Raw genomic sequence first — 27,984 nt, forward strand, 5'->3', positions numbered from 1 at the left:
AATCTGTCACTGAGGGGGACATTTATCAAGAGTGTCTGAGACAAAATATTAGTAGGTTTTTAGAAATCCGTGCAAAATTGTGTCAGACATCCTCAGAAATCACTAGATTCCTTTTTAATCTGTTAGGAAATTGCTGTTGCTGAGATAACCAATACATCTGCTGTCAGCAGGCTCTTAGTGAGGGGGAGGAGCCCTTCACATATCACATCTAGCCTGCACTGCACTATCTGGAGAACTGCTATGAATCACTTCCTAATCTGCAGCAGTTTAGGGATGGATTTGCACTTTTCTTAACTGTAGTGCAGCTCTAGAAATCTGTGCTAAACTGCCGCTATTACATAGGATTTGAGAAGTTTCTTATTATTATGCAGAACAGTTTCTCTGCTGGTTAGATAGTCGGTAATGCTTTGATAAATCTGGCCCTCTGGGTATACCTGCCACCATCACATTTGGGTTCCTCCACTGCTCCTGGCAATGCCACTTGGTCCACTAGTATACAGATTGGACCCCCAGCAGAAACACTGATGCTTTGTAATTAAAACTGTACATTGGGAACAAAGACTAGAATAAACCTAAAACTGCTTTACTACAAGTTATAATCTGTCTCTATTACTCTTTTGCTGCTTATGCATCTAAATTTTTTTTTTTTTTGCAGATAAAAATCTTAAAGGCAATGCATATGTTGAGTTAATATATCCTGATTTGGATGCTCCATGCTCTCAGGCAAGTTGCCAGATGTTAATACACTTACATTGCCCTTTGGCAGTCACTTTGGCAGTTATAGTGCTACTAGTAAAAAGGCCCGCCCGTTAAAAAACGGGCGCTAGGTCACAGTCGCTACCCCCCGCAATGCGCGCACATACGTGTCCCGCTTGCTCGTTCCCCACCACTGTCTGAAGTATATGCTCAGAGGGAGCTGCTTGCTTGGCAGTTGGAAAAAGCTGTTATTTCCCACAATGCAATGGGAACCTCTGTGAACCACACACAGCAAACTGTCAGATCCGGCCCTGTGTTCTAACTGCCCTGGCTGTGCACATGCTCAGTACAAAAAAGCCAGGGACACACAACCATTCAGTTGATGATACAGGGACACTTGCATTTTATTGTATGGGATTCCTTCTAATCCCAGCCCTCCATGACTGGCAATATGTTTATGTCCTTGAACTATGCAGTGTATAGCTAGGTAAATGTAATCGGGCCACATAGAGCAGAGGCCAAGGGAAACTTTAATGGCCCACTAGATCAACGTTCTGAATATGTTGATGTGCCCAGAGGGTACTTGGTTTGCTGCAAGGTAACAATACCAAACATGGGTGCACATCTACTCATTCTTTCTACTAAACTTTTCCTTGAAGGAAATATACCTTATACCTAGAATCACAAAGTGACTAAATGACTATTTTTAAAAACGACTATGGTGTGTTGCAGTTGTTGCGTTTGGGGGAAAAAAACACCACACCCAGGAGCTTCTGCATACTTTCCAGGAGCAGCACCACCCACAATGATCAAGAGGGGAATGTTGGAGGCATACCCTTACCCTGGTAGCTGTCCTATACCTAAGGAGGCTGACACATAGACAATACTTAATGCATGTATTTAAACAACCAATATTATGAAAATACAACCATTCTGATACTCTCTGTATTCAATCACAGTAGCAAAAAAAATCCTCATATATCTTGTATTACATTTCGGAGAATAGTAATTTCTCACTATGTCTCCGCTCCATCTTAGCTCCACTGCACTGAGCAGGGATGCTGCATTCCCCAGACTCTTCCATTACTGAACCCTCCCAGTCTGAATCTTTCAGGACTCTTCCAGATTACTGATTAATGGATTAATGGATAATTGTAATTTACTAGCAGCAGCTGAGGGAGGTGTGTTAGATGTGTGCTGCATGTTAATGTCCTTTCAGTAAGGCATCAAATTCCTCAACAAGGACAAGCTTTAAAGTGGACCCAAATTAAAAATACAAGATTTCAGAAATAAATTCTATTTTCTAAATTATAATAATAAATAGCAGCCTTTTTTCAGCTGCATGATGACAAATATAAAATATTTTACATTTATTGGAGGAACCCCTCTCCTTCCTTTCATATTGCCGGGAGAAAATCCGGCAAACTGATAGAGTAGGTGGTGTCCGGCAATGGAGGAATTGCTAATGGCTGCCACCTGTATAACCCTAGCTATGTAAAGTGAAGGGTGAAAAGCATGCACTGAAATGCTCATAGGCTTGAAGGAGTGTTTATTTATCTTTGTATGTGTCAGAGTGGTGCAACTAAATATTTTAAAACAAAAAAATGTTTGGTTTGGGTCCGCTTTAACTCAGTCCACCAGAAGCCAAATTAGCATCATTTCATTTTTCATAAAAAAAATACAAATATATATTTTAGGTGAATTTTATAGACCAATCATCATACCTCAGTTTTATATAACCTTTCTATACAACTGATCATTGTATCAGACAGACCTAAAAGTTTAATTATTTTATTTAATCATGTCTGACTGGCTGCCTTAAACTGGACAAACACATGCAGACACTCCAAGAAGCCCCCAGCTGTCTGCAACAATCCCTTTTATGCGACTATTACCTGTGCTTTGAATGGGCATTAGAGACAGAGATTGTTGCAGCCAGTTGGATGCCTCCTGGAGGGTCTATTGGGTTGATTCTAGTTCCTGATCTGGTTGTGACCCTTAAAGAGAATCTGTATTGTTAAAATCACACAAAAGTAAACATACCAGTGCGTTAGGGGACATCTCCTATTACCCTCTGTCACAATTTCGCCGCTCCCCACCGCATTAAAAGTGGTTAAAAACAGTTTTAAAAAGTTTGTTTATAAACAAACAAAATGGCCACCAAAACAGGAAGTAGGTTGATGTACAGTATGTCCACACATAGAAAATACATCCATACACAAGCAGGTTGTATACAGCCTTCCTTTTGAATCTCAAGAGATCATTTGTGTGTTTCTTTCCCCCTGCATCTCTCTTGCACTGAAGTTTCAGGCTGCTCTTTTCTTCCTGCAAACAGCTTTGCCCTTGTCTGTAATTCCTCACTATGTGAAAGCCCAGCCAGCTCAGAGGACGATTTATCCAGCTTGTAAAAGATAAGAGAGAAGCTGCTCTAATCTAAATAACACACAGGCAGTGTGCATAGAGGGGCCTGGAAGGGGGAGTTCATAGCAGAACCACAACACTGAAGAACTTGGCAGCCTTCCAGACACAGGCCTGACAAGTCTGACAAGAGAGAGATAAGTTGATTTATTACAGAGACTGTGATAGTACAAAGTGCTGCAGTAAGCCAGAACACATTAGAATAGCTTTTGGAACTTGTAGGATGATAAAAAACAGGATAAGGTAGCCATACACTGGTCGATTTGCCATCAGATTCGACCAACAGATAGATCCCTCTCTGATTGAATCTGATCAGAGAGGGATCGTATGGCTGCCTTTATTGCAAACAGATTGTGAATCGATTTCAGCATGAAACCGATCACAATCTGTGGAGCTGCCGCTGCCTGCCCGCAAGCTATACATTATCTGATCTGGCCGGCGCGACTCCCTGGTCTCCGCTGTCTTCTTCTCCGCGCTGGTCTCCGGTCCGTCTGGCTTGCTTCACTGAACTTCATGTGGGGGGAAGTTTAAACAGTAGAGGGCGCTCTACTGTTTAAACTTCCTGCCGGGACAGGAAGTTCAGTGAAGCTGCAGCCCTGGAGCCCGGAGCGGCGAAGAAGACAGCGGATATCGGGGGAGTCGCGCCGGCCAGAACAGGTAATGTATCTCTGCTGTATTGCGTCGGTCGTCGGGCATTCGAACGCCGATATCGACGCACTCCCGACCCACCGGCGATTGAAAAAAAATCTTCGCATGGACGGATCGACGGGAGTCGATGGAAACGATTGATTTCGGACGGAAATCGATCGTTCTGTCAACGTTTGCGCAACGATTTCACAGCAGATTCGATCACAGTGATCAAATCTGCTGTATATCGGCGTGAAAATCGTTAGGTGTATGGGCCCCTTTAGTGTGGTTAATAAACATGTCCTGTTATTAGCATTACTGTATATGTAGTACTCCTTAAAACTGGTGCAACAACATATCATCAAACCTTGCCATTCGCCAAACCAAAAGTTTAAACAAACCTGTGTTACATAGGGCCCATTGCCTGCAAAAGATCTGAAAGCATCCTATGCAGCCTTACTACCTTCTCTACTGCACTTATTTTGAAACCTAAATTGCACAGAACTCCGACAGAGTCTTCTACACCTGGGTTTCTAGCTATGAAAACTTGCCAATAGAGACTGTAGCAATGTACTTTCTGTCTGCATTAGTGCAGAGACTGACTTATAGTCAAGGGGAAGATGATTGTGTAACAATGTCCTCACCTGCACACCAAGTACAAGCAAGCTCCTGCTCCAGTGCCATTAATCCAGCCTGTCCGCCAAGTAATACGATTTGTTTAAAGCACACCTGAAGTGAGATGAATATGGAGGTTGACATATTTATTACCTTTTAAACAATGCACATTGCCTGGCTATCCTGCTGATCCTCTGTGTCTAATATTTTTAGCCATAGACCCTGAGCAAGCAAGCAGATCAGATGTTGCTGACTGACGTCTGACTGGATTTGCATTATGCTTGTTTCAGGGGTGTGCTTCAGACACTACTGCAGCCCAAGAGATCAGCAGGATGCTAGGCAACTGGTATTGTTTAAAATGAAATAATAAATATGGCAACCCCCATATCCCTCATAGTTCAGGTGTCCTTTAACCTCTTGTGAGCCCTCAGACAGACCCGATAATTCAGCTCCATGTGATCTACAATTTGCCAATGTCTCCCCAAATCAATAAGGCTAAAATAAAATTCCAGATCAGGAGGTTGCAAATCAGCAAAGACTTATGAGGACAGCTGTAGCGGAGAAGGGCAATGCACAAGGGTCCTAAAAAGATTTTGTCTGGAAAACACTGGGGTTCACTAAAGCACAGTTTTGGCGAAATAATAAATTGGACACTATTTGTAAGTCTAGCTAGTTTGTTATTACAGTTACCAAGGGTACTTAATAGGGATGGTCAAAGAGGTGCAAATAATTCTAAGTTGATGCAGGATTATGAAAATTTTGTATGCAAATGTACAGTATAGCTTGAACATGTACCGATCCAATACAGCCTAGGTTCAACTGGTCCATTTTAAAGCTAAATACATTTGCATTCAAAACTTAAAGGAGTTATCAGGCTAAATAACAAAAATTAGGTTTACTCACCTGGGGCTTTTTCCAGCCCCTTGCAGCCGACTGTCCCATGCCGACTGCTCTGCGTGGGACAGTCGGCTGCAAGGGGCTGGAGAAAGCCCCATGTGAGTAAACCTCATTTTTGTTATTTAGGCTGATAACTCCTTTAAGGAGGAGCTGTCAGCCATACTATCGCAGAAAAAAAAACCACATATATAAGTAGATAAATACTTGCTCTACTTACATAACATATGTATTGCACTGTCCACGTTTTGATTTTAGTGATTTTTCTTTAGTAAAAAAAGAGAAAATCCTTCTTAGGAGTCTCCATTTTAACTGTGTATATCTTGAAGCCAATATTGATGTGATTTCCTCCCTTACTCTCCCCTGCCTAATTGTGTATGCTTTGCCCGCCCTCCTACCAGTCTTTAGGCACTCCCACCAGCTCTGCAATAGAAAGTGCATTGTCTCAGCATGAGAAATATTGGCCAATCAGAGAGGAACAGAGGTGTGGGCAGGGGAAAACAGGGGGGAAAGAGGCTTCAGCCAATCAGGCTGAATTAGTTAAGTGTGAGAGCAAAGTAGAGAAGCAAAAAAAGACAACCTAGCATGCCCTGCAACTTCCTTTGTGCGGCAATGTACCAAACAAGAGTCAAGTAAACAGGAGAATGATCATTTATCAACAATAAAAGTACCGTAATAGTGATTTTAACTTTTGGATTGCCTGGTTTGCATCCTCATTACTTGTTTACCAGATAAAAATAAAGAATTGATTTTTGATTTTATGCCCGACAGTTACACTTTAATCCCACGTTAGCTCAGAATTATTTACATCTCTTTCTCCATCCTTAGTACTTAAAGTGAACCTGAAGTTCGAGAAATAAGGGTGCTTCCATATTCAATTCCTTATAAGGGGGCTGCCATATTCAATTCCTTATAAACAATACTAGTTGCCTGGCTGTCATGCTGACCTCTAGGCTGTAGTTGTTTTTGAGTAACACACCTGCACCAAGCATGCAGCCAGTGGAGTCAGTCCAGAGACAAAGCATTCGATCTGCATGCTCATTATGTGCCTGTGACTTCAAGCATTAGAGGCAGGGGCATTGTTTATTAGTGAATGAAGATGGCAGCCTCTGTATTACTGCACCTAATTTTCCCAACAGCAAAAAGTGTGTTGTGTTGTTCTATAAGCAATGAACGGATTGATAGCATTTACATGCATATTGTCTTGGGAGTAAACAATAAGGCCATGTCTATGCTACGTACTACCCTTGCAGCATGCTCCCCTACCTCTGTTGAATCACCTCTTTCTCAGAGGTCAGCCAAGTTATGTGATGTATAAAACCTCATTTGTCCTAAAGAAGCTAACAAAGAGTCTGCAAAATTGGAAAGAAGATGCTGGCATAGTGGATAGAACTGAAGCGCTGGGTGCCCAGTGTTTGTTCATGTTTATGTGCACCCTGTGTTTGTGTGGGCTTCCTCTGGGCACTCTAGTTTCCTCCCACATCCCAAAAAAATGCAGATAAGTTAATTGACGTTTCCCTAAAATTGGCCCTAGACTAAAATGGACCTATTACAATGGTAGGGACAGTTAGTGACAAGACTATATACTCAGTATATGTACAGTCATGTTAAGAAAAATGTCATCCCAATCAAGTTCCTGGTCAGGGTCAATAGGGAAATACGTTGCTCACTTCAGGTGAGATAGAGGAAGGAAGTGAGCCATACAACATTGTCTGATATAATCGAGAAATAAGGCCGGGGCTGTTGGTTCCTGGAATAAATTCCCATTGTATAGGGGACAAACCCTAGACTGGGGAATCTTTAATAATGGAGGTAAGGCAGATAACAAAAAAACCTGTTAACAGGTAGTTTATAGGCAGTTTTAAGAGCCTCCAAAGAGAACACTTTGTGATCTACAACTAACTGACTAAGATTATGAATATTGGAGCTCCTCCAGGTATCCCAGCCCATCCCATGAGTTGCAAAGGGAAGCGCAGGGTTGCCAAAAAATGGCTTGAACAGGGCATGTGGGAAGCAGTACTGAGCCCTCTTGTCCCAACTTTGCTAAGAAATTATTGGTTTATCAATGAAGGGGAGGCAGTAATTTTAACGGAGAGTTTATTGGGGGGGGGGGGGTGATTGTTAAGCCACAGCAAATCTGTGGTGTGAAAGGGAGCTATTATCTGTGCTTCCAAAGACACCCACCCAGGACAGGGCTTATCTCAATTTCTAAAGAAGTGGGGTATGATTTAATTTGCCTGATACAAATCATCTTCTTGTCTTGAAACGGTCATGCCCAAGTATTTTTATCCTCTTGGCTTCCAGCTGAACCCAAATGCACCACGAAGGGCCTGTTATTGCGTCTCAGAAAGATAAACAGGAAAAGTTTCCGGTTTTAGAGGAATTCATTTTAAACCCTGAGACGGCCCAAAACTAAGTAAGTGCCCAGACTAGATTGGGAAGAGCGGCCTCGGGACTGTAGCATAGTATCATCTGCAAAAAAAAAATAAAAAATGGAAAATTCTTTCTCTCCTACTCGAATGCCACGGATATCCAGATAATCCTGCTCTCTAGTGGCCTGGGGTTCCAGGCACATGGCAAGAAGTAGTGGTAAAGAGGACACTCCTGTCTTATGCCATTCTTAATTGATATTTCACCTGAAAGAATCCCTATATTGTAGATTATAGCAGAAGAAGAGGTCAGGGGTGCAGCTAAGGTTTTTGTGGCCCCAAGCGGACTGTAGGAAGTGGCCCTATCCTGCCGCTGCGAAAAATGGGTGTGGCTATCCCGCATAAATGGGCGTGGTCATGGCATGTGGGTGGAGCTGGAGGGCGGATTGGGGCGGGGCTGTTTGCGGGGAAAATGGATGTGGGGGTGATTGAGGCACGCGCAGCGCGCCGCGCCGAAAGATGGATTTGGCCATCACATTGTATGGGCGGAGCTTAACCGTAGCACAGCAAATATAGCCAACTATGACCATTAAATAATAAATGCAGCAACAGTTACCCCAGACACCAGAAAATAAAAACGCAATTTGTGCAACATTTCAGCAGAAAACAAACGCAATTTGTGCAACATTTCAACAGAAAACAAACAGAATTTGGGCCACATTTCAGCAGAAATGAAACGCAATTTGGGCCACATTTCAGCAGAAATCAAATGCAATTTGAGCACATTTTCAGCAGAAATCAAACGCAATTAGGGCCACATTTCAGCAGAAATCAAACGCAATTTGGGCACATTTTCAGCAGAAATCAAACGAAATTAGGGCACATTTTCATCAGAAATCAAACGCAATTTGGGCACATTTTCAGCAGAAATCAAACGCAATTTGGGCCACATTTCAGCAGAAATCAAACGCAATTTGGGCACATTTTCAGCAGAAATCAAACGCAATTATGGCACATTTTCAGCAGAAATCAAACGCAATTAGGGCCACATTTCAGCAGAAATCAAACGCAATTTGGGCACATTTTCAGCAGAAATCAAACGCAATTAGGGCCACATTTCAGCAGAAATCAAACGCAATTAGGGCACAGTTCAGCAGAAATCAAACGTAATTAGGGCACATTTTCAGCAGATATCAAACGCAATTAGGGCACATTTTCAGCAGAAATCAAACACAATTAGGCAACAGTTCAGCAGAAATCAAACACAATTAGGGCACAGTTCAGCAGAAATCAAACACAATTAGGGCACAGTTCAGCAGAAATCAAACACAATTAGGGCACAGTTCAGCAGAAATCAAACACAATTAGGGCACAGTTCAGCAGAAATCAAACACAATTAGGGCACAGTTCAGCAGAAATCAAACACAATTAGGGAACAGTTCAGCAGATATCAAACGCAATTAGGGCACATTTTCAGAGCTGCAAAAATAAAAGAATTTACTCACCTGGCACTGGCAGAAGTCTTCTCTCCCCGTCTCCTCTCCTGGCCGGCTCCTCAGGCGCGCAGTTCCCACGGAGCTCCCTCCCTCCTCCAATCTCCCGCGCTGATTGAATCAGGGCTACGGGAAGATGGCCACCCGAAGCCCTGTACTGGAGGCATAGTCTCCAGAGCAGGGCTTCGGCGGCGGCCATCATCCCGTAGCCCTGCCCTACTCTGCTCTGCCAGCCCCGCGCGGCTGCGGGAAAACAGTGACGTCACGCCGACGTCACTGAGCCGCCGAGGCCCCTACGATCTTGAGGCCCCAAGCGACCGCTTGGTTCGCTTTATGCCTCGCGGCGCCCCTGGAAGAGGTATAGCGGCTACGGACCGCATTTGCAGAAATCTCCAGTCTATCCTATTGAACACCTTCTCTGCATCCACAGAAAGGAGCAGAGAAGACGTCCAACAGGAATTGCCCAATGATGGAGGCCCAAATTTCAACGTATATTAGGTAAACTGGCATTTTTAAATACAAAGTAGTTACAACCAAGAGCTATTATATTGTGTTTCCCGCTGGTTTCTTTGGCACAGGGTGAGACGAATGACAGCTCACCCTGCTGCCAGTGAAATTCCAGGAGGGGTTAATTACTATTCCCCCTTCGAATCATAGCAACTTGGAGGGAGATCTAATTCCGGGTCAGGCAATCGCCGGAACCTCGAATTACAGCTATGCGGGCTGCACACTACAGGATTGTGGCTAAAGCAGCACCCAATTCAGGCACTACACAGTGAACGCTGTGTGCCAAGAAGCCCTGCCTCAATTATATTAGCCAACAGATCAGTTGAGAGTATTTCACAGCTGGCCGCCATGTCTGCAAATGATAACGCACAGTATGCACTCTCTTTTTGTCTTAAACACAATTAAAGATCTCATAAGCTTATTTTCAGTGCAAATTTGCTTTAACATAGATTAAATGCAATACCTGATTTTTGTACATACTTTTAATAGGACCACAATTGGCATGTTTGTTCTCTAGTATTTTACAAGGAAAATGTGTAGAAAGTCTACAAGACACAGTAAATAATACTGCAACCTTTTAATATATATAGGTAACATGGCAAATTAGTTAGCACTATAGCCTAGGTCAGGTTTGAGGACCAGTCTGGATATTATCTATATTCTGCCTTTTTTCAAGTACCGGTATCTATTTTTTTTCTGTAAGTGCTCCAGTTTACTTCGACATCTCAAAAATATACCAGTAAGTATTTTTTTTCTAGTAAAGTTTGTCCCAATACTGTGCCCATAGACATCAGGCTGTACACTCTATGGAGGGACATGAACTGTTCAATTTTCTCTGTAAAGACCTGTATAAGTTGTAAAATGTATATAAAGAATATAGACAAATATATGCATTCAGGTATTTCCTTTGTTTTCATCTTGACAACTATTTCACACTTAAAGTGGAATAAAACTCTAACATACATTCAATAAGGAGTTTTGAATCAGGATGATACCATTTATTGGCTAACTTAGAGATGGATAAACAGTTAGCCAATAAATGGTATCATCCTGATTCAAAACTCCTTGCTTTTACTCATGGCTAACACGGTACAACACTCTACTGCTTCTACTATACATTCAATAAAAATTTGTTTTCCTAATTTTAAGTAATTTTGCCTGTTTACAAATTACAAGGCCCCAAAGTACAGTTTATCTGCTCTGAAAGCTGCCATCACATTTTATTAATACACTTTAATATATAAATACAGCAGATATGTATTGAAAATTTCTCATCTGTCTCTGCTAGCCATCTCAGTACAGTGACTGGCTATAACATTATATAACATTATCACCTCTTCAGATGCCTAGTACAAGCTTAAAGGACTTCCGAGGCCAAAATCCGGCCCCCAAATGTAAAAAAAGTTATCTACCTGTATGACTTTTTAAGGCACGGAGGACGCCGTCCGCGCCCTCCGTGCCGTTCCGCCGGGTCCCCGCCTATCAATACGACCCCGAATGGCTCCCGACCCCACGGCCAGGGTCGGGCTCTGCTGCCTGTATAAAGATGGCCGCCGACCCTGGCCGCGGCTGCGCACTCCGCATGGCCGCTACTGCGGCTGCGCAGCACTAGGGCCAACCCCCCGATCCACGCTACAGGAAACAGCCTGTTGCGTGGATCGGGGGGTTGGCCCTAGTGCTGCGCAGCCGCAGTAGCGGCCATGCGGAGTGCGCAGCCGCGGCCAGGGTCGGCGGCCATCTTTATACAGGCAGCAGAGCCCGACCCTGGCCGTGGGGTCGGGAGCCATTCGGGGTCGTATTGAGAGGCGGGGACCCGGCGGAACGGCACGGAGGGCGCGGACGGCGTCCTCCGTGCCTTAGAAAGTCATACAGGTAGATAACTTTTTTTACATTTGGGGGCCGGATTTTGGCCTCGCAAGTCCTTTAAGGAGCTTTCCACTGCAGAGTTTGTGCTGTCTTTAACTGTTTGAGTGCTGTTCTGGAACAATTTTTTGTGATAGTGGGTTTAAAAGACCTCTGTCACGAAAATCTTAAAATTTTAAATACGTGTAAACATATAAAAATAAGACGTACATTTCTTCCACAGTAAAATGAGCCATAAATTACTCTTCTCCTATGTTGCTGTCACTTACAGTAAGTAGTAGAAAACTGACATTACCGACAGATTTTGGACTAGCCCATCTTCACAGGGTTTTCTTTATTTTTAAAAGCACTTAGTGAATGGCAGTTGCTCTGTCCAACTGCCAAAAAGTGCAGTGAGCAGGGAGGCTGGGCCAGCATCTTTGTATAAATCTTTTTCAGGGAATATAAAGAATAAAGGCCATGCTGAGAATCCCCTATGGAGAGATGGGCTAGCCCAAAATCTGTCGGTTATGTCAGATTTCTACTACCTACTGTAAGTGACAGCAACATAGGAGAATAGTAATTTATGGCTCTTTTTACTCTGGAGGAAATGCACTTCTTATTTGTATGTGTTTTACATTTTAAGATTTTCACGACAGTTCCTCTTTAAGGTTGTAAATAATCTTTTAGAACCAAGAAGAAATGCTGAGTTTCAGACCACTTTAAAAGTTAAAAAGTTTGTTCTGTCACTTACCAGCTGTGATCCTCTTGTGAGTAGTAAGAAGCTCCACCATTGCATTGTTAAGGACTACAGCTGCTAAAGCCACAAGGATGTAAGTCAGACTCATGTCAAAAATAATAGATGTACCTAAAAGCAGACAACAAATGTTTGATGTAAATACAGAAACAATAAAAAAAAAGTTAAAATAATGTGCATGTACAGGGGCGTAACAATAGACCCCGCAACGGATGCAGCCGAAGGGTGGCTCAGAAACTGCCGGGAGGCCCCGTGGAGGGAGAAGTTTCTTTTCCCTGTCCTGAGAGACTGATAACTAAGGGCACTGAAAGAAAAAAAACTTTATGCTCTCTGCACAATTCTTCTAATGACTGCATGTGATCAGCCACTGATAAGGAATCATGCAAAGTTTTGCAGGCAAAGGTTTGTAGACACTCCCTTTTCAGTGTTCATCAGAGTCTTGTGTACAGGGCTGTTCTACCCCAGCCTCTCTACTCCTCCCCAAGTGCTGTGTACTGTAGTGATGCTTGAGGAGTCTGGGCACGGAGAGAAAAGGTGACTGCATCTGCTCAGCCAATAATAACGAATCATACAAAGATTTGTACACAGTCCCAATTCAGTGTGCAGCAGGCTCTTGTGTACAGCACCCAGCCCCCAACCTCACAGCTGTTAGTTTTGATGTGCATGGGAAAAAACACAATCAAGTGTGAACTAGTCAATTGAATAACATTGGTTCTCAGCTTACCTGTGCAGTAAGAAAGGGTGCCCCATAAAAAGTTTTGCAGGGGGGGGCCAGTGATTTCTAGTTACGCTCCTGTATATGTATATCTAATTCAATATGGAATTTCTTCTTTCAGACTACTAATTTAATCTTTCATAAGAAGACCAGCTAGTATATACTATATTACAATGAATACATTACTGCACAGGAACTGGTTCATAAATCAAATATAGCTGTCTGCGTTAAAGAAATTATATAAAGAAAAATTAGCTAACATTCCTCAGACGTGATATATAAAATTTCCAAGTTATAGTAAAAGGTTGCTTGTCATTACTGCTGCTAAAGGTGTTTAAAGGACAGCTGAAGTGAGAAGGATATGAAGGCTGCCATATACTGTATATATTCTCTTTTAAACCAGGGCTGCGGAGTCAGAGTCGAGAAGTCGGGGCAATTTTTGGGTCCCTGGAGTCGAAGGAAAATGCACTGACTCCGACTCTTAATAAATGTAAACTGTAATGAAAATAGAAAATATGATAAAGTGTTCTACTGAATTTCTTAGATAATAGTCATCATAAATAATTTAAATATTCAGTAATAGCTGTGCTTAGTCCACAAAAATGAAATTAAATTAAATAAACCAAACAAAAAATAGTTATTTGTGCTGCTTCAATAAAGCAGCCCCATATTTTTAAAGTAAGATATACATATCTGATTGTTACTGCACAGTATATATGGTGTGTACACAGGAATATTTTATATATATATATATATATATATATATATATATATATATATATATATATATATATATTCTAAATAACTACTAAATAACATCTATGCTGTAAGAATAAAGTCTGATATGTAGTTGTGTCGCTAATAAAGATGGTCAATGAGATGGAAATATTTCTGCGTTGATGCTGGTTTATGCAAATGTATGCACTCCCTTTGTTCATGAAATCAAATATTTTGATCTGTTGCTAAAATTTGGTTTGGTGACTACAAATTAAGGGGTACCTGAGACAGATGAGAGGAAAAGTTTTATACATACCTGGGGCTTCCTCCAGCGACCTTCAGGCTAATCCTGTTGCTGCCCTCCTCTGTCACCTGGATATGAGTCCTGGTAATTCAGCCAGTCAGCGTAGTGCGTCCGCGTGCCGCTCCCACAGCCAGGAACATTCTGCACCTGCGCAATAGTGCTGCGCGGGTGTAGTACGCACGACTGGCTCAAGTACCTGGTCCCATAGCAGAAGATCCAGGTGGTGGAGGAGGACAGCGAGGGACTGATTAGCCTGAAGGGGGCTGGAGGAAGCCCCATGTATGTATAAAACTTGAATTTCATCTGTCTCAGGTTTACTTTGTTACACAGTAGTACTATACTCTACATATGCACTCCCCACAGAGCTGCAGGGAATCCACTGAGAACGTTGTGCACATTGAACACAGAGATGTTGTCTATCACCCATAAACCTGGTTCAGATTGTACATGAAGAATGTGTAATAGAGGAAGAATAGCCTCATTTTCCTGCAGAGTACCTGCACATCACTGTTACATGTACCCACAGTTATATTGACTAGGGCCTGATCCATGTTCAGATTGTGCATGAAGAATGTGTAATAGAGGAGGAATCCCCTTATTCCCCTGCAGAGTAGCTGCACATCACTCTTACATGTACCCACAGTCACATTGCCTAGGGCCTGATAGATGTTCTTTGTTCCTGTCTTCTACAAGTACTCTTACCAAGGACTAGATTTAGTCTATGACTAAAAGTATTAGAGGCAGAAGATCAGCCAGCTAGCCAGGTAACTGGTATTGTTTAAAAGGGAATAAATATGGCAGCCTCCATATCGCTCTCATATCAGTTGTATTTTAAAATCCCTAAGCGTTGGCAGTTAAGAGATGCATTTCATGTTACATACTTTCAATCAACAACATTGTAATATGCAAATTAGAGGAGTCGGAGTCGGTGGAATCCTAACCTGAAGAGTCGGAGTCGGTGGATTTTTGTACAGACTCCACAGCCCTGTTCTAAACAATACAAATTGCCTGGCTGTCCTGCTGATCCTCTGGCTCTTATATTTTTTGTCCTAGACCCTGAACATGCAGATCAGATATATGACTTAAGTTTGTCTGCCTTTGCCGCACGGTGTGTGATTGAGTCATTACTGATGCATGAAAGATTAACAGGATGCCAGCCAATGGTATTGTTTAAAAAGAATATGGCAGCCTCTCACTTCAGTTGTCTTCTAAGGAAGCATTTACTATAGCACTGATAAAGGTGCTGGATCATTTATTTTTTTTAAGTTAAAATTGTGATTGTGGTTACTTTAGTTTCCTATGTCTTGTGCTACATGATTTACTTTAAAAAAAAAAAAAAAGAAAAAAGAAGCACACAATCTGTGATAATAAAAAATAAAAAATCCCAGTCATGGATTTACAGAAACTGGCTGCACAGACTTTGCTTTAGCGATCCAGATTAGAGCTATTTCGATACCAGCACTACGCAAAAATATATAACTTTGACTTGTTTTAAATTAAGTGCTGTTCCGACACTGAGACTGTTGATCCAGAGGAAAGCAAAGTTTACCCCAAAAGTTGGTAACTATACAATTTCATCAGCGATAGATGAATTGAAAGTAATTATGGTCTAATAATCTATACAATGAAGATTCCATTTCTATGCCAGAGATAAAGCAAATGTATTCAAATTTGTTTTTCTCTTGTCACATGGGGACAAAAACTTGGTAGACAGTTACCGGTATATTAGACTGACTTCAATTATAACTAAACATATGCATAAATAACCCTTTGAGTACCAGTTAAAGAGGAACTCCAGTGAAAATAGCGAACGGATAACATAATGAAAAAAAGTGCTTGATTTTTACAATAATTATTTCTTCTTTCCTCTCCCTGATTTACATTCAGATATTTATTATATGGCAACATCTTTACTGCCGGCAAGTGATGTCTGTGGAAAGAGCTGATGCATTTTTGGCAGTTAGAAACAGATGTTATGTCTCACAATGCAATAAGGCTCCCACAGTATGATGTCAGCACCATGGTCCTGACATCACACTGTGGGAGGGGTTTCACCACAATATCAGCCATATAGAGCCCCCTGATGATCCGTTTGAGAAAAGTAAAATATTTCTCATGGGAAAGGGGGTATCAGCTACTAATTGGGATGAAGTTTCTCTTTAAGAGGTATACCTGTCAGGGCAATTTGTGGGCTGAAAATGGACATGGATGTGATGTCAGCCTTAAGCTTGTTTTTATCTTGTGTTCTCTTCCCTGTCTATAGGAATTATTCAGGTGTTTTTTTAAAGAGGAGCTGTCAGTCATACTATCTCAGAAAAAAACAAAAAACACATATATAAGTAAATACTTGCTCTACTTACATAACATATGTATTGCACTATCTACATTTTGATTTTACAGATTTTTCTATAGTCAAAAAAGAAAAATCCTTCTTAGGATTTTCCATTTTGACTCTGTCTATCTTGAAGCCAATCCTTACATCATTTCTTCCCTTACTCTGTCCGTGCCTTGCCCATCCTCCTCCCAGTTTTCAGACACTCCCACCCAGCTCTACAATAGAAGGTAGATTGTCTTTGTGAGACTGCAGAGCTGGTTTAAGCTTCTCAGCATGAGAAATATTGGCCAATCACAGAGCAACAGCGGTGTGGGAGGGGAAAACGGGAGGGGAAGAGGCTTCAGCCAATCAGGCTGCATTAGTAATGTGTGAGGGAAAGTAAAGAAGAAAAAGAAACCGGCATGCCCTGCAACTTCCTTTGTGCAGCAGATGTACCAAATAAGAGCCAGGTAAACTGGGGAATGATCCTTTATGACGAAGAAAAGCAAGAGATTTTTAACTTTTGGATTGCCTGGTTAGCCTACTTATTACTTGTTTACCAGCTAAAAATAAAGGATTGATTTTTGATTTTATGACTGACAGATACACTTTAGACCACTTGATTGCTCCTACCATGTTGGTAAACAGCACCCCCCCCTCCCCCCTCATTGAGATTCTGCATCTTTTCTACAGGCACTCTTATGGCTGCAGAGTTGATCTGTTTTTTGTGTTGTTGTCAGTGCCTCTAGTGCCTCCTCTAGCACCTTAAGTGATGATAGAGATCACTACACGATCTGAAAAAAAAACAAAAACATTCTGCTGTTCTCAAAGAAGAAATCCAGGCATCTCTATTTGAAAACAGCCCCAGGTAATGTTACAATGATTTATTAAATATATTAAAGCATGCTATGGCATTTTGGCAACAATGTGCAAACATACTTTTTTCTTTAAGACAATCCTCAGTTTGTGTCCTGTTAGTTGACAGTTACTGCATTATGCGGAGTACTACCTGCAGGCTACTGTTCTGTCTTGACTGACATCTTGGGCAGAGCTATGGGTAGAGAAACCTCAACTCAGTTCCAACCACCTAACACTTACAGCTCTTTGAATAGCATTTAAATAATATGCCAAGGCAGTAAAGGGCATATAAATAATGCAAAGCAGCTTATCTCCATCTGCAAAGGCTTCTGTGTTTTCTGGCAGCTCTTTCCAGGGCACATCACATAGATGGTGATGTAGCGAACATTACATTTTCAGTTGGCGAAAGCTAATTTTCCGGAAAAAGTTTGTGAACGGGCGAACCGCCATAGACTTTAATTGGCAGGTGAATTTTAAAACCTATAGGGACTGTTTCTGGCTACAAAAGAAATGGAAATGTTGTTTAAAGGGGCCTAATACTTGGACAGTGGCATGCCGGAAAGGGGATCAATGGCAAAAGTCCCACCAAAAAAAAGGAAGGTGACACATAGTCGTGTTTTAAACTCTAAAGGGCGGAAATCACAGTACATTCCTAAATTTGTGGAATTAAGTGCTTTAAAACTTCTGGTGTGCATGCGGCGATAAGGTAGTGTAAGAGTTAGGCCTGGTTCACACTGACAGATGAAACGCTGTGTTTAACGCACCACAAACAACCACAAAGAGCTTTAGTGATTACGTCAGCTGAGCAAATCATTGTTTTTGTTAGTTGACACCTCCAGGACATAAATTTTAGTCCTCCTGGTGGCAATCTTTGTGTAGTGGTGTGTAATGGCCACCATGCTTGTGCGGGCGAGGGAGTGCAGGCCTTATGCGGGGCAGTAGTGGATACTAGATGCCAGTAGTGGTGGTGAAGGATTATTGGGTTATGGTCTGTGCACTACTATGACCAACAGGCCTGTCTCCAACAGCTAACATGTCCACTGGACACACAGAACTGCAATATAACAATAGCAAGAAAAACAGCCCTTACAAGGACGATTGATTTATCAAGTCAGTGCACTACTAGGACTAGCAGACCTGTTTCCAACAGCTAATGGGTGCACTGGACACACAGAACTGCAATATAACAATAGCAAGAAATAGATAAACAGCTTTTAGAAGGGTGAACTACAGTAGCACTAAGCACTGACTGGACCTGTCTGCAACCGCTAAAGTGCACTGTGTGGACACACTGAACAGCAATATCACAAGATAGGGCTATTGGAGTTATGTAGATGGTGAATTGGTACTATAGCAGCAAGAAACTCCACTGGGTACACAGAACACAGGCCTGGGAGGGATAGTGAAGGGTAAATTTTTGGCTCTATTATAATGTATAGGGGGCGAATTGAACATGCTATATGTTCGCCAATAGACACGAACATGCACACGCCTTGTTCACCGTGAACTATTTAGTTCGGGTCATCTCTACAAATAGTGAGAGCAGGCTTTCTTCTATCTCATTCGCTTTGCTACTCTTCCTCCTTCTCTTTGCCTGAACAGTGGCTGGAAGACTTTTCTCTGGGTGTAGACAGCTATGAATCATTCTACAAAGCTCTACGCATGTGCAGTTTAAGTCTTTACAAATTGTATATGCAAAGAACGCTCCTGGCCACAGGACGGTGATCAAGGAGGGCGGTACATGCATGACTTAGCATGACTTGCAGATCTTTCAGAGGGGCAACAGCACACTGGAGTGGTTCGGAACCGCAACGTGGGACCTGATAGACTGTGGGGTGCTGGAAGAAGATCAAGGTAAGTTAAACTGCACTTCTGTCCCTCACCTCAGGTATTCTTTAAAGCTTCAGTAGGCTTGGCTCATAATTCATTAGAAAATGTAATATCATGCATTAAATATTTCACAGTTACATTCATGTAAAAGTGGCAAGGACACATTCATGATCCATTTTATTACCTGGTGCTGCATTTTAATGAAGGTGTGTATAATAGGCGGCTGAAGACTAGAAATGCTATATTATGAAAAGAAAATATATTTGTACTGAGAGCATATACTAATCTGCATTCAACATACCTGGAAACTTCTTATGAAGATAGTCCACATCTGTAATGAAGCTGTTATATGGAAGTAGGAAGCCAACGCCAGCAAGCAACATAGCAAAATATATTCCATGATATCGGTCTGTAGGTTCTGGATTTGAATCTTAATGAAAAAAGTAAAAGTATAACAATACATTTTACAAGAACCGTTTTTACATGTAGTAGTCAATCCCACATATTATCATGAAAGCTGTTAATATGCACTATCTTTATATGATTTGCCAATTTGCTTGTGTGTCTGCATAGGTGTTGACATGCTTTATTTTCTTTCCACACAACCACATATTAGCTAAAAGTTAAAGCCCAACGTCAAGCCTAGTTTTTCAAAAGCATTAAAGTGGGATGAAACTCAAATTTCATCTATGGGCTAAATCATTAATAGCTTTGACATGGGAGACCAGGGTTCGAATCCTGGCTAGGGTCAGTACCTATTCAGTAAGAAGTCCTTGGGCAAGACTTCCTAACACTGCAGGGTGGCCCCTTGAGCGTGCCCTTAGTTGCTGCAGCTCTTGAGCGCTTTGAGTCCATCATGAGAAAATGTTAGGTTTATTATAATTATTATTATTAAATCATTAATAACTAATAGCTAAAACCATATTATTGGTTTCCACATTATTAAAAGCGTTATTACTCAAACATTTTACTTCACTTAGAAGCTAATTGATATGATTGCCATTGCCCTACCAGAATTATCAGATTAACTTGAGAGAACACCTGAAAGGTGAATATTACTGAGTTTTTGTATTGTTAGTGTTGGCTTTACTCTGTACTGTTTCCACTTATAGGCTCTATGGTGTGTGTGTGTGTGTGTGTGTGTGTGTGTGTGTGTGTGTGTGTGTGTGTGTGTGTGTGTGTGTGCGTGTGTGTGTGTATGCGCGCGCGTGTGTGTTCAAAGATGGCTTGGGAAACTATTTGAGATTATGAGATTTATCACTGATGATAAAAATACCACAGTAGAATAGCTTAGAATATTTTAAACAAAAAAGTTTATAGATGAAGAGGTTAGAAAAGAAGAGGCACATGTTCAAGAATACACCAAAATTAGATGAATCTCATCACGGGACAAACAGCTCCAGTGATTTTGTATGCAGGAGTAGTGACACAGAAAAAGAGAAGAGGGTGTCATAGGCAGATGAGGAATAGATAGACCTTTTCTAAAGGATCCCAAGTGGAATCCCTAAAACAGTGCCTTTATTTCAAGGATCTAACTATGAAAAAAGGAAATGTTATACCAATCAACGAGAAAATTAAAGTGCTCTGTCCATAAACATGTCCTGCCTCAAGCCTTCCACTGCCCTGGTAGTAAGATATTATTTGAGAGAGTGAGCAAAAAAAAATACTTATTGTCACACCCCAGAGGGATAATAGCCTAAATGCAAAGGCAAGCGATACAATTAGATCACCAAAGGTGGATAAACTGCTTGTTATAAAGGAAGCAGACACAGGCAGTAATGTCATCATCCGGCCACACAACTTGTATAGTAGGAAGGCTCTGAAGCAGTTAACAGCATTCAATATTTCGTAGAATTACCCTCAAATTTTGTAGAATTACCATAAGATTTTATTGTAAATATATATATATATATATATATATATATACATATATATAAATATATATATATATATATATATATATATATATATATATATATATATATATATATATATATATATATATATATATATATATATATTCTCTTTTACCACCTTTTACATGTAGTGCAATTCCCTTGAAGGAGTTCCCATACCTAATGGGCACTTGTCCAGTAATCTACTTTTTATTCTCTACTTAGAGTTCATGAGAGTGCCATGAATGCACTATGAAGGTCAGTCATCACTGGTATTGGTAGCTTGATGGAAATCTACTGCACTTCAACTTAACCACTTCCGGATCTTTGCTATGCATATCTATGCCCCTCACACACTTTTTTATATAGAACTACATACATTATTATTAATTTTGAACCCCTTACACCCCTACGCAATAGTTACCAAAATAAAACACTTGTAAAACGAAAAATATAAAAATGACACCATTAAAAAAAACAATAATAATTATACATAAATCGTTAACTTATGGACTTTTTTAATTATGTAATTTAAGTATGTCATGAGGGTTTATTACTGTTATTTTTATAAATAAATGCTTCTAATTATTGTTATAGTATAAAATATTATCACCATACATTGTACTAGGGACACAATTTAAACATTGTAATAACTGGGACCAATGGGCAAATACAATTTTTGAGTTTTATCTATAATAGCACATTTTATGTTTAAACTATAATGGCTGAAACCCTGTAAGATGCATATAAAATAAAATAATTATTAGAAAAAAATACTGCCCAAAGAAAACCTAGTTTGCCCCGCAAAAATGCATAGATCATTTCAGTGTGATAAGTAGTGATAAAGTTATTGGCGAATGAATGGGAGGGACGTGATGTGAAAATTGCTCTGGCTTTGAAGGGAAAAACACCTGTGGTTTGGAAGTGGTTAAAACTGAGCTACAGGCAAATTATTATATTAACTGCAAAATATGGTTGTTATCTGAATTGCAGGATGTTGAATAATCTCAGTGACAAGAGCAATGTGTTTTGCATAACAGGGTGCCGAATGTAATTCTTGGACAGCAATGTTCAAGTCCGTTTTTTTTTTTTCTACAGTATTGTTATTGTATGTGCCTTATGGCAGGTCTTAGATGAACTACTTACATACACTGAAAATGGTATAGTAAAAGAAAGCCAAGCAACAACTGTTGGGCTCTGCAGTACAAAAGCCCCAGGAAAATCTATCTGCATATTGATTTACGAAGGTATCAAAGCTATTTGCCATGGAGATAGAAACTAAAGGCCCATACACACGTCTGATTTATCGGAACGACGAGTCGTTTGAACGTCCTGTCGTTCAGACGCCCGCCCGCTAAATCGGGCGTGTGTACAGACTATCGTTCGCGTGATAAGACTGAGTTTGAGCGATCCGCCCGGAGGATCGCTCAAACTCAGTCTTATCACGCGAACGACAGTCTGTACACACGCCCGATTCAGCGGGCGGACGTCTGAACGACGGGACGTTCAAACGACCCGTCGTTCCGAAAAATCAGACGTGTGTATGGGCCTTTAGGCACCCTTTTCTGAGTGCTTAATTGAATGTAAATCACTTACATAGTAATGTCACCAGGGCGTAGAAGATGACGCAGGCAGGGCAAAAACAGTGAAAGAGCTGTTTCATGCTTTCTGGTGCTTGTTCATAGCCTAGGCCAGTGACACTAGTGACACTGATTAAGTAGGGTAATAATAATCAGAAATAATACAAAAAAGTTGTGCACTCCAACCATAAATGATAATACTATTAATTCTGTTATTAATCAATCTCACCAGGAGACACTTCTTGTTTGCGAATCTGGATCGCTAAATACCAAAAGGAGCTTTGTGCGGCTCCCCAAATAAATCTGATGCCGTATACCCACATTATGGGACTAAGGGCGGTAAGAGGCGAGCAGTAAGGGCGGAAGCAACCGCACCATGTGACACGAGGTGAGTATAAAGAGTGTCTCCAGCCTGCTAGTGGTCATGCCCCTGATGAGGCTCACGACGAAACTAGTTGGGAGGAGCCTAAGCAGTGGTGGAGACGCAGAGTGGCCATGTGGATATTGATATGCGCATTTTAACTACAAGCATTGTGAGTGCACTGGATTTTTAATTTTTTTTTTACAATAAAAGACAGAGTTACGCTATGTCAGCGCTTTTTAGTTTTTTAGAACCACACCATCTGGGGATAGGCTGTTGAAAGCCCCATGCTGAGCGAGTTTGCTGGTCTGTGCCGGGTCAGCCAGTGCATATGGTAAAAGACGCTTGAAATACCTGCATGTGAACGCACTGGGTGTAATGTTGTTACCTGTTTGGTTCACACTGGTGAAGTGGAGGATATAAGCAATATCAAACAGTATTACGCTATCTGTTTTTTTCCTTTTGTCCATATTTTTTCATTTTGTATGCATGAGCTGTGGAGAGCACATATTGAAGAGTGAAGAGACTTGCTGGCTGGGCCAGAGGTGTACATGCTGATTGGACTGGGTCAGCTGCTTTTTCCGGTGAGCGTATATGTTTTAAAGATACTAAAGTGGATCTGAGGAGGTATACCATCTGAGTGAAACTTATGCGATAAGAAAATATTATGGGACTGTTCCTGCAACTATGAAATGGACATATGTTTAGTTTTAATTTTATTTTATTTTAGTATTATTACTTCCAGGACTATATATGTGATTATATCTGTTGAGCGCTATACTAATATACATACTATAATAATAATCAGAGTAGTCTATGATAATTTTGCTAGGAACCCAGTCATAATTAGATATTTTCACATGGGAGGCTGAATTGCGAGCTTATCAGGCAATGTAGGCATTGCTTGCATAACACAACTTATGCTATTTATGCAACTTGCTAAATAGCTTGTGTAGAGCCCTGAAAACTTTATGCATGCTATCTGTACACATTTAGTTTACTGATCTTTTGTGAATATACCCCAAAAGTACCTGCACATCCTTATGCATCAGCATGTAAGTGGTCTCTGAGGAAACCGGGCTTCTCCGGCGACACAGGTGTTAGGCCTAGAGGGTGGTGGCAGCGGCCTGCTGGAGCAGGGGTGCATACAGGTAATATGGCGGTTGTTCACTTCAGTTCTGTAGTGCTCAGATCTTTATAGGATGACTCTGACAGGGAGCGCTGTAGTATGCCATATTGCATGTATGTCACAGGAGCTTATACTGTATATTGGCAATTTTTTTATCCAGATTGCACTTTGCACTTTTTTATGGATTTATTTACAGATTGCATTCAGTTACTTATTCTATATGATTGGATCACAGTGGATTATGACTTGGATGGATTGATTTTTATGTATGTATATCATGGAATTTTTTGCACTCAGCACTTTGAAACTTGATAGACATACATTTATATATATTTTTGATCTAAGCACTTTACTTGATCGCTATATATTCCCCACTGCCTGTATTGCTGTTTTACTCGCAGATATTGTATTTCTTCCCCCATTCATATTGTTTTGCTCCAGCCACCACTTATCATACCACCCTATTTTTGATTTTAATGGTGTTTGTATTTCCCCCATTGTGGGCTTGCTGTGCTCTAGATACGCACAATTGTACATTGCTTATATCTATGGACATTTTGACTGTGTTCTCTGAAATTTTACCTTTTCATTTAGCAAATGGAAGTGGAATTGTCACTAGTACAGCTAAAGGTGCCCATTGAATTATCAGTAAGCAGGGGAAAGTGGCGCCTTTATGGAATGCTGCAGGCACCCAAAGTTCCTCTGCTTACCATTAATTAAAGGGGCCCCTATGGAGGCTCCCAAAAAATATCATGTTTGCAGCGGTGGGTATGGTTAAAGTTAGATGTGGGGATTAAGGTTAGTAACAGGGTGGGAGGATTAAGGTTATCCGCGGGAGGTGGGTGGTTAAGGTTAGCTGTGGGAGGTGGGTGGTTAAGGTTAGGCATTGGTAGTCAGAAGGCTCAATATGAGAATCGGTGTAGGCTTAGCTGTAGTAACATATCTGTTTTTAATACCGATATGTTAATATTGTTTTTTCCACTTTAATAGGAGGATATCAGTAAATCTACCGATATTCAGTAACAACCGCATTAGTGGTTGTTACTGTAACCCCAGCGGCGTACTTGTGCCAGCGTCACACAGGACGTGCGACGCAAATGCACTGCTGGGGTTACAGTATTGAGGAAGTACGGAAACAGGAAGTACGGCGGACCCGGAGCTGAACAGCAGCAGGTGGCTGCAGTGTCGAGAGATTGAGCTGGAGAGCCCTTGATAGTGTAGTATGCTAGATGTCCAAAACAGCGTTGAAATAAATGAGAAGTGATACTCACAAAGTTGGGTTACTGCAAAACTATGGGCGTAACCTCTGCGACCTTTGCCATCGCAGGGGGGCCCAGAGGCATTGGGGGCCCCTCCACCTCCCTCCCCCCAACCACAAGTGCAGCCAATTAGCGAAAAAAAACCCCATAAGCTTACAAAAACCATGTGCAGGAATGTGTGTAATTGTTTCCTGCTCGCAGACGCTGCTTCACAGCAGAACACTCTCTGCTGCCATTCACTGTCTCCCAATCACATGACCCCAGAGAGTGGGGTTCGGGGTTCAAGGAGGCCCCATGCTATCATTTTTGCAGAAGGGCCCTATTAAGTCTAGTTACGTCGTAATTTCAGGTGGGGAGATTAGGCCAGACCCCACTAAAAGTGTAGACAGGAAAAAGGAGATGGGGAATCACCCCTCCACCAAGGATGGTGGAGGGGTGATTTTACTCTATTTTTGGTGCCTGTTATACTATACTCTGGCTTCAAATCATCAAAGGCTGTTCGATCACAAAATCCAATTCATTAAAATACCGCGTTCAGTATTTTACACTTGCGTGTGCTAATTCATCAATATTTTCACATGTGCGGTAGATGTTCGTTAAGTTACAGAACTACTACGGCTTCAATTCATCAAAGGCTGTTCGATAGCAACAGAGCAGTGCAGAGCAGCTTGGAGTGTCTCTGTGTTGTTAGTTGTTACAAGCTGCCGTGAGGCATTTACAATAGAAGGCATCCTGACATTCCTTTAGATGTAAACATTTGTTATATTTTTATACTGCCTCTGCTGCTCTGAATCTGTCCATTATTCTTTCTTAACATTTTATTTAATTGCCACAACTTAGATGAACTTCCTGGAGACATTACAAATGCCCTGCTTGGTGATTTCACCACTAGCAACTTTGCATTTTCAAACAGGGACTCAAAGGGTTACACCACCGAAGGGTCCCTGGAAAATATCTTTTGTCCCGTTCTCTCTGCTCACTGCCTGGGGGGTCTAAAAGCTTGTTCCACTGGAGAAGCCTGTGCGACCTATCAGCGGCACTTGCAGGAGAACAGGGGCTGTTTCTATTGGCTGCCTGCTCCTGTCAATCATGGGGACATCCGCAGGAAGGCATTCAAAGCTAGTTACCGACAGGGGAGAGCTGGAGATAATCACCGAATGCGTTAGCGAATACTGTAACCTTGATGAATTGACATTCACTGACATTTGCTGACATGTGTTGAGCACAAGTTGGTAATTTATCTCATTGCTCTGTAATTTCAGCTTTTCATGCGGTAACAGCTTTGATGAATTAACATTTTCTGAAGTGCTCCGTAAAGTCAGCTATTTTCAGTATTACCGAGTGTGGTAATGCTTGATGAATTGAAGCCATTATCTATTAAGAGGCACTTGCTGGCACAGGCCCCTAGCGGCTCTTCAGGGGGGGCGCCAGTTTGCCTGTCGACATCTTAAGTTTTTTTTTTGTTTGTTAATTAGCTTCCATGGCTGGGTATGGGGGATCTGCCGTCTGCGTCTGGGGAGGGGGGCAGAGAATAGAGGCTTTTACTTTACTCAATGCAAAAGTTTTGACCCCCCCCTTTAGTAAATGGTTTAGCCCTTGTGAGAGGGGTGTGCTGTGTGCCGCTGAGCTGTAGCATTTTGTTGCTAGGCTGCAGTTGGCAATATGTCCAGGAAGTCCATCCACTAACTACATAGAGCGCCCCTCCTCCCCTTAGCATCCTGGTTATGAGAAGGGGCTTGAGAGAAGTGCAGGCACGAGTCCCTTGATGAGATGGAAGACAGTATAGTGAAGGTAACTGTGATGTGCTGTCAGGCTGCTAGCTCTGCACATCGTGAAAGAGGAAACATACCAGCAGGCATTGCTGCTCAGCTGTAGAAACATGTACTCTGTAAGGGCTCGTTCAGACTATACGCGCTGCCATGCGCATTTTGGCAGCGTGTATAGTGTACGACATGCAAGAACGGTAGAAGGGCATAGACAGCCCTTCCACCGTTCCCATCAGCGATTGTGCTATCGCGTGCTGCACGCATTTTTGGGAATCGCAGTGCATATCCCAGTCATTGTAATGAATGGGATCTGCAGTGCAGCGCATAGTAGCGCAGATGGCGTGCGATTGGACGTATTGCATTCCGATCGCACAGCCATCTGCGCTAAATGATGTGAACGAGGCCTTACAGATTTCAGGCTGCCTAGTACAGTATGAACACTGCATCTGTGTCAACAGTAAATCTCTGATTCAGCTTTGATTACTGAAGCACAGAAGTCTTTGCAGACAGTGTCTGCACTGCTGAGCTATAAGGCACTGTGACTGTTGTAAGAAGGACTTTGCAGACAGCGTCTGTCCTGCTGAGGGGTCAGGCACTGTGATTGTTGTGACAGGCTGCCCATCACTAGGATCCTGATCCTCCTCCCAGCATGATCTTTGAAGTGATAAATGGACACACTGGGGAATGCAAGCGGGGTTGTCTTTCATTGTATAGGCATTAGGTGGACATTGTAAAGCCTGGAAAGCTCAATTATAGTATGAATGTACAGTATAGGATTGATATGTTTAACGCATAACTGGAACATGTGGGTAATATGTGCAATGTGCATCAGTACTCTGTAAATAACTGTGGCCAGCATAACAGTGTATTACCACCATTAGGTACCGGTTGGGACCACAAGCACAAATGACACTAGAAGCTACACACAGCATCTCAATCAAAATTTGATTGACCATGGCACTTGCCGAATAAATGCTTTGAGATGAACGCTTCTATTCATCTCAATGCAAGACACAGTGGATTCCAGCCCTTGACGAC

General features: G+C 41.7%; 1 protein-coding gene across 2 annotated transcripts in view; it reads right to left on the reverse strand.

Moving 5' to 3' along the window:
* The window catches only part of LOC137525722 (equilibrative nucleoside transporter 4-like), a 112,133-nt gene that overhangs the window by 63,284 nt on the left and 20,865 nt on the right, over positions 1 to 27,984 (reverse strand). For both annotated transcript variants that reach the window (XM_068246899.1, XM_068246898.1), the window contains exons 3-4: positions 19,258 to 19,386; positions 12,216 to 12,329 (exon numbers count right to left, since the gene is read on the reverse strand). In XM_068246899.1, coding sequence (XP_068103000.1) covers positions 12,216 to 12,329; positions 19,258 to 19,386 — 243 coding nt within the window. The remainder of the gene's footprint in view (positions 1 to 12,215; positions 12,330 to 19,257; positions 19,387 to 27,984) is intronic.

This window comes from Hyperolius riggenbachi, chromosome 7, assembly GCF_040937935.1.
Source record: "Hyperolius riggenbachi isolate aHypRig1 chromosome 7, aHypRig1.pri, whole genome shotgun sequence".
In the NCBI taxonomy this organism is placed as follows: Eukaryota; Metazoa; Chordata; class Amphibia; order Anura; family Hyperoliidae; genus Hyperolius; species Hyperolius riggenbachi.